General features: G+C 43.5%; 1 protein-coding gene across 1 annotated transcript in view; it reads left to right on the plus strand.

Annotated features, from left to right (window-relative positions):
* The window catches only part of LOC103179601 (potassium voltage-gated channel subfamily KQT member 4), a 137,698-nt gene that overhangs the window by 88,716 nt on the left and 27,559 nt on the right, over positions 1-21,423 (plus strand). Inside the window, 7 exon segments of the mRNA XM_042338620.1 lie at positions 2,402-2,492; positions 8,478-8,604; positions 13,425-13,469; positions 13,472-13,599; positions 14,157-14,282; positions 18,739-18,849; positions 19,878-19,973. Coding sequence (XP_042194554.1) covers positions 2,402-2,492; positions 8,478-8,604; positions 13,425-13,469; positions 13,472-13,599; positions 14,157-14,282; positions 18,739-18,849; positions 19,878-19,973 — 724 coding nt within the window.

The following is a 21,423-nucleotide window of genomic DNA, read 5'->3' on the forward strand; positions in this document are numbered from 1 at the left end:
CCTTCAAGAGGGAACTAGGAAAATGCAGGGCAGGAGAAAGGGCAGGTAAATGGGCTGAAAGGATTGCTCTTGAGGGAGCTGGAACATACACAATGGGACAAAAAGCTTTCTTCCTTACCATATATTTCTACGGTTCAAAGTGCAATCCAAACACAGTGCACCAGGTGATCGCTGTCAGTCATGGCCAATGGGATTTTTCTGGGTTGGAAGTGACACGCGATCATGGAACAGTGTAGAGGGAGCTTTACTCTGATGCTAACCTCAGTGTCCCTCACCTGGGAGTGTTGGATGGGCAGCATAAAGGGAGCTTTATTCCATGCTTAAGGCTATTTGGCTGCAGTTCCTTATTTGGGGTCAAACAGCAATCAACTAACGACAAGCTTGCTCAATGGAATGATAGGGAGAGTATGAGAGCAGTAACTGAACCATATCATTAATATATCACTAATTGCTGGGAAGTAATGTAAAATAACATTCCAGTGTTGCTGGAATAATTTGGCTATTAGTAGGCAGTAAAAATAACCATTCTGTCACCCCCAACAGTGACAGGCACTGTCCTGTGAAGACATTTAGCAAAAGCCTTTCATCGTCAGCAATAAGAAGGCAGCAAAGTCAAGGAGTTCAATTTAGCAGCACATTCAGTGCGTATCACCTTAAATATTACCTTCCAACTTCTGGATGCTATAAAATAGAGTAATGATAATGATACTTGGATTTAATGTTGCACCTTTCATGTCAGGAGGACATGTTACTTCATCAAAATGTCTCTACTGTTTCACAGGATTTACTGTAAAGTGTAGTGACTGTATTTATAGGCCAACACAGCAGGTGATTTGTGCAGAGCAATATTGCACAAACAACCATAGAATTAGTAGTCAGTTATATCTGGGAGATTATTGGCCAGAATACTGCAGTCTTCTCCCTTGTTTTTTCGAGTAGTACATTGGGATATTTTAACGTCCACCTGAACAGGCAAATTTAACCTCAGTTTAACATCTTAACCAAAGAACAGCATCTCTGACAAGGCAGCACTCCCCTAGCACTGCACTGGAGTGTCAGCCTAGCCTATGAATGCAAAGTCGTGATGAGGGACTTGAATCTACAACCTTCTGACTGAAAGGCGAGGCAGATTTGTCGGTCTGGCTATTGAATGAGCCAGGCTGACAAACAATGTGTGTTCAGTACCATATAAAATTTCACCGTTGAGTGCTACTCAGTAGCACTGAGTTTCACTACTCACAAGCCTCTAAATCTTGTTCAATGAAATGTGTAATGCAACATTAATGTTGTATTGTACAAATGTGGTAAGCTGCGTTGTATATTGTTACCTACAAACACCGTCCCAAGGAGTGAGTTCAGTACCTTGGCTCTTGCCAAACTGCAGCTAATATTTTCCAGATTTAGGCAAGCAGGAAGTGTCCCTCTGGGAAGAGAGTGCCCATTCCATTCCAACAATCTATCTCAGGAATTTCCATGTGCAGGTGGGATGCATGGAATTCTCAGTTTGGTTTGGATACTCTTAAGCACCGTGATGTGTTTCTGCATGTGTCAGACACTCGGCTGACCAAACAAACCCACAGTTGGCAGCCACGCTGCTGATTAATGTAATATGTGTAGACAGACAAAGGGAACATTCAATGAGGTGGACAAGAGAGGGATTGAGACGCAGCACTACATCGATTTACATTGTTCGCTTAAGTAAAGGCCATTCACTCAATAATTCATTCTCAAGCCACCTTCTCCAGACTGTGGAGAAAACTACAATGTTTGTTTTGATGTGCAAATGAACAGCATTGTCAAAATTGCATTGTGATACACACAATGCAATTTTACATTTATATTGCACCTTTCAGATTGGAAGGATGTCCCAAGGCACTGGACAATTTAGATGGGCGTGGAGGTTGGGGGTGGCAGGTGAGGGGGTAGGGGGGAAAAGTGACTGAAAGCACAGTCAAAGAGGAGGGTTTTGAGGCATACCTTAAAGAAGGTGAGGGAAGAGGCGAGTCAAAGGGTCAGACGCCAGGATAGCGATGCAGTAGAGATACACAGACTTGTGTGTGTTCAGGAAACCCGATTACATGCTATCAATATACAAAATTACATTTGTATAGCGCCATTCACATTGGGAGGACATCCCAAGGCCCTGGCAGTGGAATGAATTGCTGAATTGCCAACACTTTGCGCATCTGTAGAAACACATTGATTTGAAATTTACACTTGACTCTTGCTGTGCACGGTATTCGATCCAGGACAGATCTGACCATCTCTAGGGAGCAGGACAATCTCAGATGACATAGTGAATTTCAGAGATAGTACATCGGGTGAATTCTGGCCGAGTTACGAGGCCAACACAGCTTCATACCACAGCTCAGCTGATTCTCCTCTGTCTCTCCTTCTACAGATTCCTGCTTGTCTTGAGCTGTCTCGTGCTGTCTGTCTTTTCAACTATTCCTGAGCACCAGGACCTAGCAAACGAGGGACTCTTCATTCTGGTAAGAGACCAGCAGCCAAACACCATCAAAACCTGCTCCACTGGGTGAATAGGCTTAGCTTATTTTGGTTGATGGAAAACCAGAGAATAGAAGATTTTGCAATTAGAGGGCTGGATGTGTGGAGCAGATTCCCAACCAAAGCAGTCAACAAGAGCAGAAGTGAGATGGACAGATACTCCACGGATACAATGCTGGTGGGGGAATAGGGATAGTCATGAACCCAGCCTTCTATCTAACCTTTAGTCTTCTATCAATACGCACCAATAATATCAGTGCTTTGTCAACCATTGTTTCATTCTCTTCTATGATGTATACGACCGTATTAAATGCCTTCTCGAAAATCATAAACCCAACATTAACTGCATTACCTTTATCTAACAATCAATCTGTCATTTTCTCACGAACCTTAACTCAATCAGCCAGACATGACCGCCCACCCTTGCATGTCGCCTGCCCAGTACCTTGGGGCTCTGCTCTCGGACCTTTCTCTGCCTCATTCACACACTCCCTCTTGTGACATCATCCAACAATCAAACACATTAACGTTTCACATGTTAAACTGAGGTCCCGTCTGACTGTTCAATAGAGATCTCATGGCAATACTCGATAACAGAACGGTGTTTCTCCCAGCGTCCTGGCCAACATTTCCCCAGATAAGATTGATCTTTTGCTTCCCATCTGTTTGTGGGACATTGTATGCAAATTAGCTGCCATATTTATGATAATAATCCTAACGTGATACAGCGCCTCACACATCAGGAGATTATCTCAAAGTGTTTCACAGGACACACCGTAAAGTGTAGTTTGGGGCATCACACATGGGCAGATGATGCCCAAATTCTACTTTCCACTTCTATTCTTGATACCAGGTCCATTGACGTTCTGTCCACTTTTCTGTGAGACATCAAGGCTTGGATGCCCCAAAATTTCCTCCAACCCAATATGAATAAAGTATCCTCAGCTCCCGTCAATATGTCCTCTCTTTAGTTTCTGACCTCCTCAACCTCACCTCTCTCTCTCTCTCTCTCTCTCTCTCAAACTTTCCAAATTAGGGCATAGGACCTCACATCCAGTCCCTGACTAAGACCATCTGGCTTCCACTGCATCATCTACATCACAGCTGCTAATCACCACGGCAGATATTTAAGGGACAGCTGCGCTGTGCCAGGAAATCACACTCCAGAGTCTGTCTATTGGATACCAAATCCTAGAGAGGCTGTGATAAATTAATATTGAGAGGATGCTGTTGAGAAGGAACTAATACTTTGTGATAGAAGAGGGCACTAAGAACTGATAGTTTTGCACACATCACAGCAAGTGGTACAGATACCCCATCTACACTGTACCGTGCCCACTGAGATACCATCATCAAACCAGCTCCTCATCCTTCCATCACTCACTCCTCTCCATCTGGTTTTGTACACACAAACTGTAGAGTACCAGAATGTGAATCATTCCCTTTCACCTGGTGGGTAACTGTACACATAGGAACTGACACTGAGATGCACCAGCCAAACCGTACCAAATAATGCATTGTTCCCTCTTATGCGGTGCACACCACAATTAATAAACCCTTTTCACTCAGTAAAGTTACTATAAGCATCAAAGTACACTCAACTAAAGCATTGTTTCTTACCTTTAAGCACAATACTGCAAGGGAGTGAGAAATATGGAGTTTAGTACGATGCTGCTGACAGTGTAAAAGTGAGCAGGGGAGTGGATTAGACCCCAGGAGGCAGGCTAGCCTGGGGTGTAAGTGATGAGCTGCTGTGTCAGAGGCATCTTCCCAAGCTTGTGGGAACAAGTCACCACCTGTCAATGTCTTAATTAGGAGTTTGGTAATTTGTGCACGGGGCAGAGCTCTAAATCTATTGTAATTCATCAAACGTGGCAATTATGGAATTTTAATAGAAACAAACTGAATTAGTCTAGTCCTATCGGTTATGTCTGTTGGCTTTATCCTCTAGCCTTTCATACCTCAGCAAACAGATCAGGCACATTGAAGAGGGTGGGTAACATGCGGCCTGGTTTGTAATCATAATAATAGTCCTTGCATCTGATATCGCGTCTTATCACATCGTCAAGGCGTCTCAAAGCGCTTCACAGAATATACTGTGAAATGGAGTGTATTTTTTTGACAGTCAGTTTACGCACAGCATCATGCTTACTTAATTATAGAGTGTATTAAGAGCAGGTTGGCAAGACCGAGGCTTGGGACTGCAAGGTTTGCATTGGGGTAACTGCTGGAATCCTGTAGCTCAGTGGTTAGAGCACTCGCTTTGCAAACAAGAGACCTGAGTTCAATTCCAGGCAGAGGGCGAAACCTTCACTGCCTTCCACTGCGAAACCTTGGGCAAGTTTCCTTACTCCACACAGAGCCTAATAATAATCCCTCCAAAACCAAAAACAATAATAAATTGGTCATTTTCAATCTACGACTGTTTGTGGGACATTGCTGTGCGCAATTGGCTGCCGCGTTCGCCCACAAATATACAGTCAATTCACTTAACAGTGTGTTCTGTGAAGCGCTTTGGGACCTCCTCCCGACGTGAAAAGCACTATATCAAATGCAAGGATTATTATTTATTATTATTTAACCAGCTAAAAGAGTGCTCTCTGGCAAGCGTCCTGCTGTTTATTCAGCTAGGACCACCCTACCTGTTAGGACTTTACCTTCCACGGTTTACAGGAGTTAAGTGGGAAGAATCCCTGCCCCCACTGACTTATCTGCCCCTCCAAGTCTTGCGAATGAGCCAGGCTGGCTGGGCTGTCATTATCATTGGGCTGGAATACTGCAGACTCACCTGTCTGGAATCAGACTAGCAAGATTGCAGGCACAGGGGATTGACTCAATTCTGATATTCTAATCACGACACCTTGAAACCATCAAAATAAATTTACAAAATAAATAATTTGATCACTCAATCCATGACTGTTTGTGAGACGCTGCTGTGCGCAATTGGCTGCCGAGTTTCGCCCACAAAATACACAGTCACTCCACTTTACAGTAAATCCTGTGAAGCACTTTGAGACATCTCGAAGACATGATAAGGCGTTATATCTACCTACCTGCCCGTACCCTCCGTTCCTCTGGTTCCGGTCTGCTCCACATCCCCCGCCCCAACCGCCCTACCATCGGTGGCCGGGCCTTCAGCCTCTCAGCCCCGAGGCTCTGGAACTCCATCCCCCAGTGCCTTCGCCGCCTCCTCCCTTTCCTCCTTCAAGGCCGGTCTCAAGACCTTTCTCTTTGACCGTGCCTTCAGCTCCCCTCTCGACTCTCTACCCCCTCCTCGCTCCCTCCCTTCCCTCCCCTCACCCTGACCATTTCCCCCTGCTCGGGTCCTGACCCAACTGTCCAGCGCCTTGGGACGTCCTCCCGACGTGAAAGGCGCTCAATAAATAGAATCTTGTTGTTGTTGTTGTATATCAAATGCAAGGATTATTATTATTATCTTAGCCCCAAGGAGGGGGGTAAATAGGGCAATTATATCACAACATCTCGCACCATTCACACAAGTTAATATCATTGAGCACGGAAAGAATGTTGACTGAAGATCAGCACAGAGTTGGATTACTGGGAGGAGTTCGAAGGTTTTTTGAGATTCAATTATTTTTAAAAAAGCCTAGAGTGTCCAAGGAGGGAAACTTTGAGAGGACAGGAATTTGCTGAGACAAGTTAAAAACCCATTAGAGATGTAAAGTGGGCCCCAGGGACGAGGAAAGCAAAACAAGCTAAAAATAACAGCAACATTTATAATTAAGCAATTAGAGATGAATCTTGTAAATAGAGAGGGCTGTGAAATGTGGGACACATTGTACAAAGCCCCAGGATGCTGAATTAATTAAGATGATAAATTGGCAGCAACTGATACTTGATACTTGTGTATACAATATTACGTATATGATATACAACAACAACTTGCGTTTATATAGCGCCCTTCGTGCAGGGTAGTGTCTCGGAGTTCTTACACACATAGGGTATAATGAGAAAATACTCCATTGGGCCACAATGGATTCTGTGCTGGGAGGGACTGAGGAGTGAGGAATACTGACTGAAGAAATGAGGAATGTTACATACATAGAGTATTAAGGGAAATGTTATTGCCAGCTTAGTTTAGTTTGGTTGGTTTGCACTCTCAGCGAATGGCTTATATGTTCAAAAGTTGCTTCCAGTGCAATACTGGGGGATGGATTACATTATTGGCTGTGCCATCTCCTTTCACCTCTCAAAATACAACATTCCTAATTTCCTCAGCCAATATTCCTCACTCCTCAACACTCCTCCCCACACAGAATCCACTGTGGTCCATGCAGTATTCCCTCATCAGAAGGCATTTAAAAAAGATGAACATGTGCGATTATAGAAGAAGGTGAAAGAATGTGATCAGTGTCAGCCTGGCTCAGTCAGTAGCTCACTTGTATCTGAGTAAGAAAGTTGTGGATGCAAAGCCCGCATCAGGTCTTTGAACTCAGATTGTCTACACTGACACTGCAGAGCAGTGCTGGGAGTCCTGCTGCGTTGTTGCCGATGCCATCCTTCGGATGAGATGTTATCAGATCGGATGGTGATTCGTGGGACTTTGCTGTGCGCAATTGGCTGCAACATTCACCTGCAAAACACAGCTACTGCACTTTACAGTAAATCCCATAAAGAGCTTTGATACGTCCTCCCGACTTGAAAAGCACTGTTTCAATTACAAGGATTATTATTATTATTAATATATGGCAAATTGGTTGGTTGGATTCAAAACTGGCTCAGCAGCACGAAGCAGAAGCTGATTAAAAGCAAGACAAGCTCTTTTTGGGGGCAGTGACTGGGGTCTGTTCTGGATGCCAGCTGTTCACGCTATTTATTATTAATAACTTGAAGGAGAGCAATTTTTTTAATATTGTAAAATGTGCTGATGATATCAAGCTGTGTGGGCAGGTGAATAAGAGAGGAGCACAGAAACATGCAGGTTGGAAAAATAACATTTAATTTCTGCCTGTTTATCTCTTACCTAAAGTCTTAACTTTCAACCTTGCCTCTTCCTATCTCACGTACCCTCAGTAAAAAGAGAGGGGACTGTAGGTACAGTCAAAGGCCAAATTCTTCAGGTGTGTTCTGAAGTCAGGCAAATAGGGAGCAAGATGGAGGGATTGAGGCAGGGAGTTCCAGAGGTTTGGACCGCAGTGACTGAAAGCACGACCACTGATCATGGAGCAGAGGACTTGAGGGTCATGCAAGAGGCCAGAGCTGGCTGGCTGAGCAAAGGGAACGGTTAGAGGAGTGGTATGTGAATAGGTCGGAGAGGTAGAGAGGTGCTAAAACATGAAATGATTTGTAGGTGAGTGTGAGGATCTTGAAGTTGATCTGTTCTGCAGCAAGGAGCACGTCAAGCCTGGCAGGGACTGGGGTGATGGCAGCACAGAGTTTAGTATGGAGGAGGATACGGATGATGGCATTTTGAATCATTTGGACTTTGTGAATGGTGGAGCGAGGAGGGAGGTGACAAAAGTGTGGATGAGAGTTTCAGCAGCATTGGGTGTCAGGAATGGTCAGACGGGCAATGTTACGAAGTTGGAGGAAAGCGGTTCTGGTCACTGTGTGTCTCAAATAGTGATCACAGTTCCCCCAAATCCTTCTCTTGTGCCCTGTAACCCTCCACTCTCCTCACACGATGTTGCTCATCGTGAATTGATACTTGTCAGTTGTCAAACAATGATATGAAGGGGACATGCCTCAACCTTTGGGTCAAGAGTGCAAGCAGTCCATGCACCAACTTGCCCCACTGAGACAAAGCACTATCCTTATCAAACTGAGACCAAGTGCAAATCACACCATAATAATTTATTTCACTACATCGTGTGTTGACGAGCAGAAAGAAGGAAACTTTCCAGGTACTTTGTAGCGATTCTCTTAATCAGAAGCAGATTCAGCTCAATAACCAGATGCTCGTGGAATATTGACTCGTGGCTGCTTTTGTTCCCTTCCCTCCCCTCCAGGAATTCATAATGATTGTGGTATTCGGGCTGGAGTACATCATCCGGATCTGGGCGGCTGGCTGCTGCTGCCGATACAGGGGATGGCAGGGACGGCTACGGTTTGCCCAGAAACCATTCTGCATCATAGGTAAGAGAAGTCTCCCTACCCAGAGGCTAACCATGACCTTTCTCATGGACAGAGTTCAGAGACGGAAGAGGATTTCCACTAATGGAAGGAGGGAAGGTGAAAGGTGCATGACAATGATTTGAGACAGGATTATTTCTGATTTAACATTACAGGACCCTCCTTGTATTGGCAGCCACCATTCCTATAATGTGACCTCCTGGTGTCCAATAGATTGATTGCCTATTGGAGCTGAAATCAGTATCTGGCGGGAGAAGGCAATTCAAAAATGCACTCCAGGCAACACTCCCTTATTATGTCAAAACATCTCATACCACCTCACATTATTGTAATATAATGTTGATTTTTATAGATAAATGTAGCAGCCAATTTTGCACACTGTCATATCCCATCAATAGCCATGAAGTGAAGGACCCAATTATCTGGAAGAATTTTGGCTGCGATACCTGGATAAACACCATTCTCGTTTCGTATAGTGTCATGGTATCTATAGCATCTACAGGCAGAAATTATTACTTTATGCATACTTATGCATAGCATGCTTGTTATTATATTAATGTCATGCATAATGTTATTATCGTGCAAGTGTCATTCCATTGGGAAAATAGAAAAATATAGGCAGGAATGTGTCCCACAGATATGGATCTCCTATCACTTGCTTTGACAATGTTGAAGGAACATATCACTGCTTTGTGAAGCAGAACCTAGATAATAAAGAAGTAGAGCATTAATCATAACGTTTCGAATTGGACAAGGATTTCTTTTTCATTTCTTTTTTTTAAAAAGTGCAAAGCTTTTTTGGAATGGCTGGTCCGTTGGGTCAGACAGTGAATGGTCTTTCACCTTTGAGTGATGAATGTCTCCTCTCTCGGATGCAAAAGTCCGATGTGAAATGAAACTCAACCCAGTTATTAATCTGGTGAATCCTTAAGTGGTGCATTTTGTTAATGTTCTCTTACAGTGAAAAGTCTTGGTGAACAATTCCACGCAGTTAGAAAATGCAATAGATTAACACAACTCCCCCATTCCTGCTTGGCCCAACAGCACAGCACAATACTGCTGTAATATTGCCATTAATCACATTGGGACACAGGAATGTATAGAATAAAGAACCACAGAACTGTACGACACAGTAGGAGGTCATTCAGCCCATTAGTTTGTGTTGGTGTTTGCTTGACCAAGAAGCAATCCATCCTAATCCAAATTCCCATTTGCCTATAAAATACGCTGTCACTGTATTGTGCCGTAAATCCTGTGAAGTCTTTTGAGATGTTTCACCAACATGATAAATTCCTCTATCAAATCTATGAATTGTTACTGAAACTTACATTGCAGAAAGAGACCGTTCAAGCCATTGAATCTGCACCAGATCTCAGAGCAAACCTAATCTTTCAATCCCTCTGCCATGCCCTAGCCTGGTAGCCCTCAAGTCTTGAACTTTCATATTCATATTACTTCCCTCTTAAAACTCACAATAGACTGTGCCTTACTTGGCAGAATGTTCCACATCTCAACAACTCAAAAAATTTCCCCTAACTTCCCTTTCGCTATTCTTGCTTCCACATTTCCTAGTCACTGACACCACTACCCATGGATTATTATTAATTTCCTGCTCTTTCTCCATTCCCTCTTAATACCCTGCCTTTGCATGTGCCTGTCCAATTATTTTTTAAGTTCTCCAATTGACTCTTCTCTAACAGCTGCTACAACAATAATTCCCTGGTAAACTTCTAGGAGGAGATGTTCTTCCAAGTCTCTCTTTTTCCTCACAGCATAGACCTAATCTTGAACTAATAACTCTTGTCATTGAATTCCCTACCAGAAGGAAGAGATTCTCATAAGTTTGAACTTTTCTATCATACCACACCTCAGTCTTCGGTTCTCGAATGGGAAGAGTTTTGACCTCTGTTGTCTCTCTTCATAGTTATATCAGACAGCTTCCCTCTAACTGAGAAGAGAAGGGAATTTCTCTGTCCCGGTGTCCTGGCGAACAATCCCCCAAATATGACGAAAGTCATTGACCTGAGACATTAACTAATTTTCCTCTCTCCATGGATGCTGCCTGTCCTGCTGCGTGTTCCCAGCAACTTCAGTGCTTATACCAGGTTTCCAGCATCTGCAGTATTTTGCCTGTTGTAATTTGTTGTTGTTGAGACAGATCCGCCAGGTACCAGGTTTAATACCAGACTCCTCTGGCTAATCAGTTGCTGCTAGAATTGTAGCTGCAATAAGGAGAAATTCCAAAAGTGCCATTGCATAGGGTTAATTTGGGGTTAATTAAGAAAGTGAAGGGGAGATTCCTTTGCTAACTAGAAATATGTCACACAAATCACACAGATTCTTGAGTTGTTTTTCCACGACAAACAACAAATTGCATTTATACAGCACCTTATCAGGTCGTCAAGATATCGCAGAGCATTTCATAGAATATATTGTAAAGTGAATTGACTTTGTATTTTGTGGCCAAGCGCGGCAACCAATTTGCGCACAGCAATGTCCCATCAAACAGCCGTGGAGTGAGTGACCATTTTTTTGTTTGGGGGATCGTTGGCCAGGACGTCATGAGAAACTCGCTTCTTTCAAATTGCTGGAGTACTGTCAGGGATTGGAATTGTACAGCTGAGTCGAGTTGTGACATGGTATCCTCAGCATCCACCTAAACAGATTTTACCTCGGTTTAATGACTCATCCAAAGGATAGAACCTCGGACAATTCAACACCCCCCAACACTGCATTGGGAGTGTCGGCTTAGAGTTTATGGGTGCTGACATTGTGCTTGAACACACAAACCTTTTAACTCAGTGGCGAGGATGCTACGAACTGCTACCAACTGAACCAGTAAAATCCACATTCTAGTTTGGTGATGCAGAATTTGCTTCCCCGGAGTGAGAGGAGAAACGAGAAGAAATAGGGCAACGACATATCCTTTTTGGCAACCTTGAACAAGAAAAAATTGTTTAAAAAGAAAAGATATGAACGTTCCAGCTCAGCTACCATCCATCTCGGCATAAAATTCCCCTCCCACAAGACGGAAACCCACGGATTCCAAACCAGAATTCTTCGAATTAGGATTTATCAGGAACTGAGCGTGTCTGGAATATCCTGGAAGGGAGACAGCATCTGTTTAAATCATGCTCTAAACTGTCTCAATGAAAGCTGTTATTATAATTACTGTGGTCACACAGAAAATAAAGATTACTTGAACTTCGGTACTCAGGACACTGGGCTGTGGTAAGATTCAGTGAGGAAGCGGCTTGCGTTTGTAACACAGCCTGTTCGCTCCGTGCACTGAGATGTACATTTATTTTTGGAATCTGAAATCTTATTATTAAGTGTTGAGTTATAGAGGACATCTTGCAGTGCCACAGAGGGAGCGGGAGAGGCTATAAACCTCCTGTCAGGGAATCTGAGACCAGATCTACTGGGATTTGGAAGCAGCTGCAACCAGTACAGATGCAGTGTTGTCTCCATAGGTCCTTTCAGTGCAGTTCCCAGCTGTTACAGAAGCGGCACAGTGTGAGCTTCACTTCCTGGACCTGGCGTTCTCACAGGATGATGGAGTGTGTATTTAGGCTGTTGAAAAATGTTTAGTTCATCACCCGGGCACACAGGGATATTGTGCTCTTGTGCAGACGAGGGGGTGTGAATGTCTGCTGCTGGTCTCCGTGGCCAGACCTGGAGCTCCCCATCTGCTCTCAAGACGACTTGAGGTGACCATGATTCTGTGCCTCTGAATGTGGAGTCCTGTAGCATAGTGGTTAAAGCACTCACTTCGCAAGTGAGAGGACCTGGGTTCGATTCCCGGACAAGGCAAACCTTAAGCATGTTTACTTACTCCACACACCTCTGTTTACCTAGCAGTAAGTAGGAATCCGGTTGTTAGTCAATTGGCAGATCGCTTTTCCGGCGGTAATAATCCCTTCAAATAAATAAACAACATAGTACCAATTTGGTCATTCAATCCACAACTGTTTGTGGGCCACTGCGGTGTGCAATTGGCTGCCGTGTTTCACCCACAACATATACAGTCAATTCACCTTATAGTATATTCTTTGAAGCGCTTTGAGACATCTCAATGACGTGATAAAGCACTAGATCTATTGCAAGGATTATTATTATTAATGTTTCAGTGACAGTTTCAATGAATGGATTGCAAACTCTGCACACCCATCTCCCAGAATTCAGAGTTTTATTGGGCTCCTATATGTGTAACCATGCTGGTCTCCGTTGTATTAAATTTGTCATTGAACAATGAATTTATTTCATTCTTGTCTTTCTCACTGCCACCTCACAACCACTTGCACCAACACACTTGAAGCAATCCAGCACATCTCCAGCGCTGCATTGGAGTGTCACGCTCAACCAACTGAGTTCCAAGTCACAGCGTGAGGCCTGAAACCACAACCTTTTGACTCAGAGCCAAGAGTGCTGCCAACTAGGCCAGGCTGGCACCTTCAGAGATTATAAAATTGGTCACTTCAGTCCACGACTGTTTTGTGGGACACTGCTGGTTGCAATTGGCTGCCGCGTTTCGCCCACAAAATATACGTTCAATTCATTTTGAATTATATTCATTTTGAAGTATATCCCGTGAAGGGCTTTGAGACGTCAAGAAGACGTGATAAGGCACTATATCAAATACAAGGATGATTATTGTTATTATTATTCGTCTCGTGTGTGTGTGGGGGGCCAATAATAGAGGAGAGGACATTCTAGAAATATAATGCTCAAAAGTAACCTCAAGGGAAATGATACCTCACTACCTGGATGTCAAGGTTCTTTCAAGCTGCTTAGTAACTTCCTCCTTTCTGACTTTCTTTTAGATTTTATTGTTTTTATCGCCTCTGTCGCTGTCATTGCCGCGGGTACCCAGGGAATATCTTCGCCACGTCAGCACTTCGTAGCATGAGGTTCCTGCAGATCCTTCGGATGGTGCGAATGGACCGTAGGGGAGGCACCTGGAAGCTGCTGGGCTCTGTGGTGTACGCTCACAGTAAGGTTAGAATATGTTTCGCTCTTCTCATTTCTATGAAGCACTCCGGGATGATACTCCACGTGAAGCGCGATATATAAATGTAAGCTATCGTTGTTGTTGCTATTATTTCTTCGACTTTATACCACCCCCATTCACCTGTGTCACTTCATGTATATCTAGGGTAACAAATTGTAATTATAATAGTAACTGGAGTTGAGGTACAGATCAGCTACAATCCAATAGAATGGTGGACCAGGCTCGAGGGGCTGAATGGCCTACTTCTGTTCCTATGTTCTTATGTAACAGAAGAGTAGACAGATGCACCCAGTTTAGATACAGCAACAGCAATGATTTGCCATTATTACATTGCGCAGGTAGCATCTCTGAGTGATTACAGGCAATGCAGAGATACAAAGTGAAGCTCACTCTACACTGTCCTATCCACTGCAGGAATAATACCCTTACTCGGAACTGACCAGAACAGACCATGGATCCAACTTTTAACCACTGTTCCATTTTGCTGCAGACATTTCTGTCTGGGCTATCACTGTTTGTGACACATTGTCTTGTTCTCTTGCAGGAACTGATCACAGCCTGGTACATTGGATTTCTCGTTCTCATTTTCTCCTCTTTCCTTGTCTATCTGGCTGAGAAGGATGTAAACAAAGATTTCACCACATACGCAGACTCCCTTTGGTGGGGTACAGTAAGTTCACATGGCTGTTTCACAGTTGAACATTTGTCTTCTCGTGCTTTTAATGTCCATCAATGTTTCTGTGTCCATTAGTGAGGTGCTAAGGTGAGAAACGGCAGTAGCTTTATGTGCTGCAATAAGTAAAGATGTTTGGAAGCTGATCCCATAGAATGTTTTGGCTAAACATTTGGCTAAGATTTGGCTAAAATAGACTGGGAAATTAGATTAAAAAATATGATGGTAGACCAGCAATGGCAAACGTTTAAAGATATAATACATAATTCCCACTGATCGCATATTCCCTTGAAAAATAAAAATACCACGGGAAAAATCGTTCAACCTTGGCTAACTAGAGAAGTTAGGGAAATAATAAAATTAAAAGAAGAGACCTATAATACTAGTGAGAAAATGGAATATGAGGGTAAACTAGCTAGTAACATAAAGATAGATTGTAAGAGTTTTTACAAGTACATAAACAAAAAGACTATCAAAAGTGAATGTGGGTCCATTGCAGGCATAGACAGGAGAAATTATAACGGGGAATAAAGAAATGTCAGAGTCATTAAACAAATATTGTGCTTCTGTCTTCACATTAGAGGACACTGAACACTTACCAAAAATGGAGGGGAACCTGGAGGCTAATGTTAGTGAGGAACTTAAGGAAATGAATATCAGTAAAGCAATAGTACTAGAGAAATTGATAGGATTAAAAACCGATAAATCCCCTGGACCCTGATGGCCTGCATCCTAGGGTTTTAAAAGAGGTGGCTGCAGAGATAGTGGATGCTTTATTTTTGATCTTCCAAAGTTCCCTGGATTCTGGAATGGTTCCCATTGATTGGAAGGTCAGAAACGTAACGCCGATATTTAAGAAGGGTGGGAGACAAAAATAATAATAATAATAATAATAATCCTTGCATTTGATATAGCGCTTTTCACGTCAGGAGGACGTCCCAAAGCGCTTCATAGAACACACTGTAAAGTGAATTGACTGTATATTTGTGGGCGAACGCAGCAGCCAATTGCGCACAGCAATGTCCCACAAACAGTCGTAGATTGAAAATGACCAATTTTATTATTGTTTGGGGTTTTGGAGGGATTATTATTAGGCTCTGTGTGGAGTAAGGAAACTTGCCCAAGATTTCGCCCTCTGCCTGGAATTGAACTCAGGTGTCTCGCTTGCAAAGCGAGTGCTCTAACCACTGAGCTACAGGACTCCACACTTAATAATAATTAATAATAATTCTTGCATTTGATATAGCGCTTTTCACACCATCTCGACGTCTCAAAGCACTTCACAGAATAGACTGTAAAGTGAATTGACCGTATATTTGTGGGCGAAACGCGGCAGCCAATTGCGCACAGCAATGTCCCACAAACTGTCGTGGATTGAAAAATGACCAATTTATTATTGTTTTGTTTTGGAGGGATTATTATTAGGCTCTGTGTGGAGTAAGATAACTTGCCCAAGGTTTCGCCCTCTGCCTGGAATTGAACCCAGGTGTCTCGCTTGCAAAGCGAGTGCTCTAACCACTGAGCTACAGGACTCCAAAAATGGGGATCCATAGACCAGTTTAGTCTGACATTGGTGGTAGGGAAAATTCTAGAGTCCTTAATTAGGGACGTCATCGTGGGGTACTTAGAAAATCATAACATGATTAGGCAGAGTCAACATGACTTTACGAAAGGGAAATCATATTTAACAAATCTTGTAGTTTTTTGAGGATGTAACTAGCAGGTTGGATAGGGGGGAACCATTAGATGTGTTATATTTGATTTCCAGAAGGCATTCGACAAGGTGCCACTTAAAATAATATATTAGCATGGATTGGAGAGTGGCTAGCAGGAAGAAAACAGAGAGTAGGGATAAACAGTTCCTTCTCAGATTGACAGGTGGAGTGCCACAGTGCTTGGGCCTCAATTATTTACAGTCTATATCAATGATTTAGATGAGGAAATAGAACTTAATATATCTAAATTCACGGATGATACGAATCTTCGTGGGAGAGTAAGCTGTGAGGATGACACACGAAGAATGCAAAGGGATATAGACAGGCTGGGTGAGTGGGCAAGAAGGTGGCAGATGGAGTATAACGTGGGGAAGTGTGAAGTTATTCACCTGCGTAGTAAAAATAGAAAAGCGGATTATTTTCTAGAGCGGGAGAGACTAGGTCGTGTTAGTGTTCAGAGGGATTTGGGTGTCCTTGTTCACCAGTCACAAAAAGTTAGTATGCAGATATAGCAAGCAACTAGGAAGGCTAATGCCATGTTGGCGTTCGTTGCAAGAGGATTAGAATACCAGAGTAGGGAAGTCTTGCTGCAGTTGTATAAGGCCTGGGTGAGACCGCACCTAGAATATTGTGTCCACTTTTGGTCTCCTTATTTAAGAAAGAACATACTCTCCTTAGAGGGGGTACAGCATAGATTCACCAGGTTGGTTCCTGGGACGAGGATAGGTTGAGTAAACTAGGCCTATATTCTCTAGCATATAGAAGAATTAGAGGTGATCTTATAGAAATCTATAAGATTCTTAAGGGTCCCGACAGGATAGATGCCGTGAGACTTTTTCCCTGGTTGGAGAATCTAAAACTAGGGGTCATAGACTCAAGATTAAGGGTCAGGTCAGCCTTTTCGAACTGAGTTGAAACATTTCTTCACTCAGAGGGTAGTGAAGTTGTGGAATTCTCTACCCCAGAAGGCTGTGGAGGCTCAGTCCTTGAACATATTCAAGACTGAGGTTGATAGATTGCTAAAAGATCTAAAAGAGGGATTAAGGGATATGGAGATAGGTCGGGTAAATGGGATTAGGTTAGAAGATCAGCCGTGATCTTATTAAATGGCAGTGCAGGCTCGAGGGGCCGAATGTCCTACTCCTGCTCCTACATCTTATGGTTTTAAGCCGGATGTTAATGCATGGAAACTGCACTTTTTCTGTGTTAGTCTCTGGGTCGGTCAAAATCTGACTGGTGGCCCATAGCTAATCTGAGGTCATTTTCAGAATGAAGCACAAGGTGCTGACGTACATTTGTGCTGGTTTCAATGGAAAAGGATATGCAATCATGGCGCCAGGAGGGTGAGGAGAGGCAAGCAAAGAAGGCTGAATTCCGGGAGACCACTCTCCCTGGAATTGTCAGTGAAGAACTCTGATGGATTCTCTGGGGCCGCTGGCAATATTATAATAATCCTTGCATTAGATATACAAAGATATACTGATACAAAATTACATTTACATAGTGCCTTTTACATCGGGGAGGACATCCCAAGGCGCTGGATGGTCAGGGATTTGGACCCGAGTGGGTGTGTTGCGGTGGTGGTGGGGAGAGGGGTGGAATCAGGGAGGGGGGCCGAAGGCACAGTCGAAGACAAGGGTCTTGAGACCTGCCTTGAAAGAGGCAAGGGAGGGAGCGAGACGAAGGGAATGTGGAAAAGAGTTCCAAAGGGTGGGGACAGAGAGGCTGAATACAACACCTCCTGTGGTGGAAGGTCTGCTTGATGCATGTGAAACGTGGATGAATTGAGAGTGCGGAAGTGACCACTGGCCCGTGTCACTTGAGGCACACCGCACAGGGGAATACCTGCCTTATGCTGCCATTTACTCATCCCAAGGGGAAGGGAAAGTCGACATTTTGGATGCAGAAACAGAAAACTGGGTAACTCTGCAGTGAAAGAAGAAAAGGTTTATTTATTTACAAATGCACGACTCCAGGCACTCGCCTACAGTGGGTCTCTGATTTGTAGCATTCCCTACTAGATTTTGCATTCATTTGTAATTATCATATTTCAGATATGCTGAAGAATGCTTCCCTCAGTTTCTAAGCATTGTTCGTTGTGCTCTTTGCATGCTCGTTGCTTTAAAAAATCGATGGTTACACTTTTATTGAGAAATCTGTTAAACACCACAAATTTGACCCTATAGTGTGATGTTGGCTATCGCCATATTCTGAACTGTAACTGAGACAGCAACAGTTGAGAGATGGCACCAGAGAGTATGACACCAAGGTGACACTATGACCCAGGTGGAAACCACTCTTAAGAACTTAAGAATTTACTGGCGAAAGAAGACTAAGGAAGACCAGTTCGCCTTCCACCATCCTGGCAGTCGCTTGACATGTCATGTCCCAAACTATATACTGTATCCCGAGGTATTATTTTCTAGCAGATACCTAGCTAATTTGTTCTTGAAACAAACAATATTTTCTGCTTCCACTGTCTCCCTCGGGAGCCTGTTCCATAAGTCTACTAATGGTGTCTGTTGCCCATGTTCTACAACTCCATGTGCATTCCCACAGTGAGCACACGTGGGAAAGGGTGGCGGCAACACGTATAAACATGCTCGCATCACGGCAACAAACATGACGACTTCACCCAGTGCACATTCACGAAAGAGAGGTCATTGTCAGCACTTTTCACAGAGGTGTTAACCCCGGTATTAACAATCATTCGACACTGTTTCTATCCAATGTTACAGATAACACTGACCACGATTGGTTACGGAGACAAAACACCACGCACATGGATGGGTCGGATGTTGGCGGCAGGATTTGCACTGTTAGGAATCTCCTTCTTCGCACTCCCAGCTGTAAGTACACGATATAATGGGTCATTTGGCCTCATAGGACTAGCAAATGTCTGTCTGAAAAACGTTCGCCTTTCCCTCACCAACCGTACATCAACTAACAACCGGGTTCCTTGGTCTCGCACCTCTCTCATCAGCAAGATGTCTCAAAACCCTTCACAGGGATTACACAGTCAATTCACTTTACAGTATATTCCGTGAAGCGCTTTGAGATGTGAAAGGCGCTATATGAAATGCAAGGATTATTATTATTAATATGGTAAAGTACCTGTCGGGATGCTGAACGCAGAAATGCTACCCAATGTGAAGAGTGCCATATAAATGCAAGTTGTTGTTCATATTTTCAGCATTGACACATTGTCTTTAATCCTTGTACTTTGATGTAAGTGGGGTCTCCTTGGAGCTGAACTGACTTCAAGGTGATTGCCTGACAAAAGAATGTCAGAATCGAGCTAACCCCCTGTGGTGGTCTCGGAAGTCTGGTTACTGAGCCAGGCAGATGCACAATATTCTTGGGCACTGCTGATGATAGCACAGCCAGCCTGGCTCATCAGCAGGCCCTGGAAGGGCAGACCAGTTACTGCAAGCAGGGAGTCATCCCACTCAGCTCCTGTTACCCCTGCAAGCCAAATCCCTAACAGGTAGGGTGGTGCCAGCTGGACAAGCAGCGAAAAATCTTGCCAGACATAATATCAATGGCAAGATATGCAATTTGAACTGGTTAGACTCCAGCAGTTACCCCAATGCACACTCTGGGGTCCCCAAAACTTGGCTCTTGCCAACTTGTGACTAATACGTTCCAGAATTAGGTAAACGCAATGCGTCCCTCCAGGAGAGAGTGCACATTCCATTCCAACAATCTATCTCTGGGATTTCCATGTGTAGGTGGGATACATGGAATTCTCAGTTTGGATACTGTTAAGCATGGTGATGGGTTTCCACATGTGTCAAGCATCCGGCTAACCTAAACAAATTGTTATTTGACCCATTCTTGGACCTCCATTGATTACTGATCAACGTCTCTGCTACAGGGAATCCTGGGTTCAGGGTTTGCTCTGAAGGTTCAAGAACAACATCGACAAAAGCACTTTGAGAAAAGAAGGACACCAGCTGCCAACCTCATTCAGGTAAGTGGAGATGACGATTGAATGCCTAGGCTTTGAGAAAGGGATTGGAGGAAGCCATGGGGAACATTGGGGAAGAATAGAGGTGAAGATAAGTGAGACTGTCTATCTAGGGCTGCACCAGAGCACAGGACACTGAGCTCCTTTGGTTCCACTTCCAGTTAAATTGTCCATGGACTTTGGAATTTCAAATGGAAAATGGGGCATGTGTGTTTCAGTGGAGCTCCTAGTTAACTCTAATTAGCTAGCTAACTAACTAGACAGACGTATACACCTATTTAACACTGAACCGCTGTTTGGTATGCTGAAATCATTCAATCTTGATGGACTCAGAATTATTGGCCTCAAATACAAGCTGAATTCAATGTTAAAAGTTACAAATACAAACTTACAAGTTTATATATACATATAGATGACGCCTTTCACATCGGGAGGGTATCACAAGTCCAGGGTTTGCACCCCACCATTGCCGAGGGGATGGAGGTAGTTGGATTTCACCAGAGATAATTATGCTCCCGGCACACCCACTACATTCTACAGAGTCCTGTAGCTCAGTGGTTAGAGCACTCGCTTTGCAAGCGAGAGACCTGAGTTCAATTCCAGGCAGAGGGCGAAACCTTGGGCAAGTTTCCTTACTCCACACACCTAATAATAATCCCTCATAAAACCAAAAACAATAATAAATTGGTCATTTTCAATCCACGACTGTTTGTGGGACATTGCTGTGCGCAATTGGCTGCCGCATTCGCCCACAAATATACAGTCAATTCACTTTACAGTGTGTTCTGTGAAGCGCTTTGGGACGTCCTCCCGACGTGAAAAGTGCTATATCAAATGCAAGGATTATTATTATTATTATTCTCCCCATCCAGCCTATGATGTGTTTCATAGAGATTTACAGTACACAAGAAGGCCGTTCAATCCATCGTGTTTGTGTCGCTCTTTTAACCTAAAATGCAAGCAGCCTTAAATACCAAGGTTTTGAGGGTTCACTGACAGAAAGTGAATTTGAAGGATTGTATGGGAATGAAGCAGAATATGTGATACCAGGGAATATGTGAAGCTTTCTGTTTGTGGATTTAGAAAGATCATAATAGCTCTCTGCATGAAAGGACTGTCTAAACCTCTGCATCAACTGCTGGCTGCAATCCATGACTTCATCTCCATTCCCTTGGCTCTTGATAAGAGCAAAGACAATCTTCCCTGACAATTAGTGGTTTGTATTCATGTGCAACCCAGAATTGAACTTACTGAAGAAATACTTGTGTAAAACATTAACAAAGTTACTGCTGAACAACTTGAATAGGTCATCAGAGTACCTACTTACGTCAGAGCAAGCCATCCATTGTCTAATAATTGGTTAGAGCATTCGCCTCACAAACGAGAGGGCCCGGGTTCAATTCCTCGGCAGGACGAAACTTTAGTCAAGTTCCCTTAGTCCACATGCCTGTTT

This window comes from Callorhinchus milii, unplaced genomic scaffold (assembly GCF_018977255.1).
Source record: "Callorhinchus milii isolate IMCB2004 unplaced genomic scaffold, IMCB_Cmil_1.0 Scaffold10, whole genome shotgun sequence".
Classification (NCBI taxonomy): Eukaryota; Metazoa; Chordata; class Chondrichthyes; order Chimaeriformes; family Callorhinchidae; genus Callorhinchus; species Callorhinchus milii.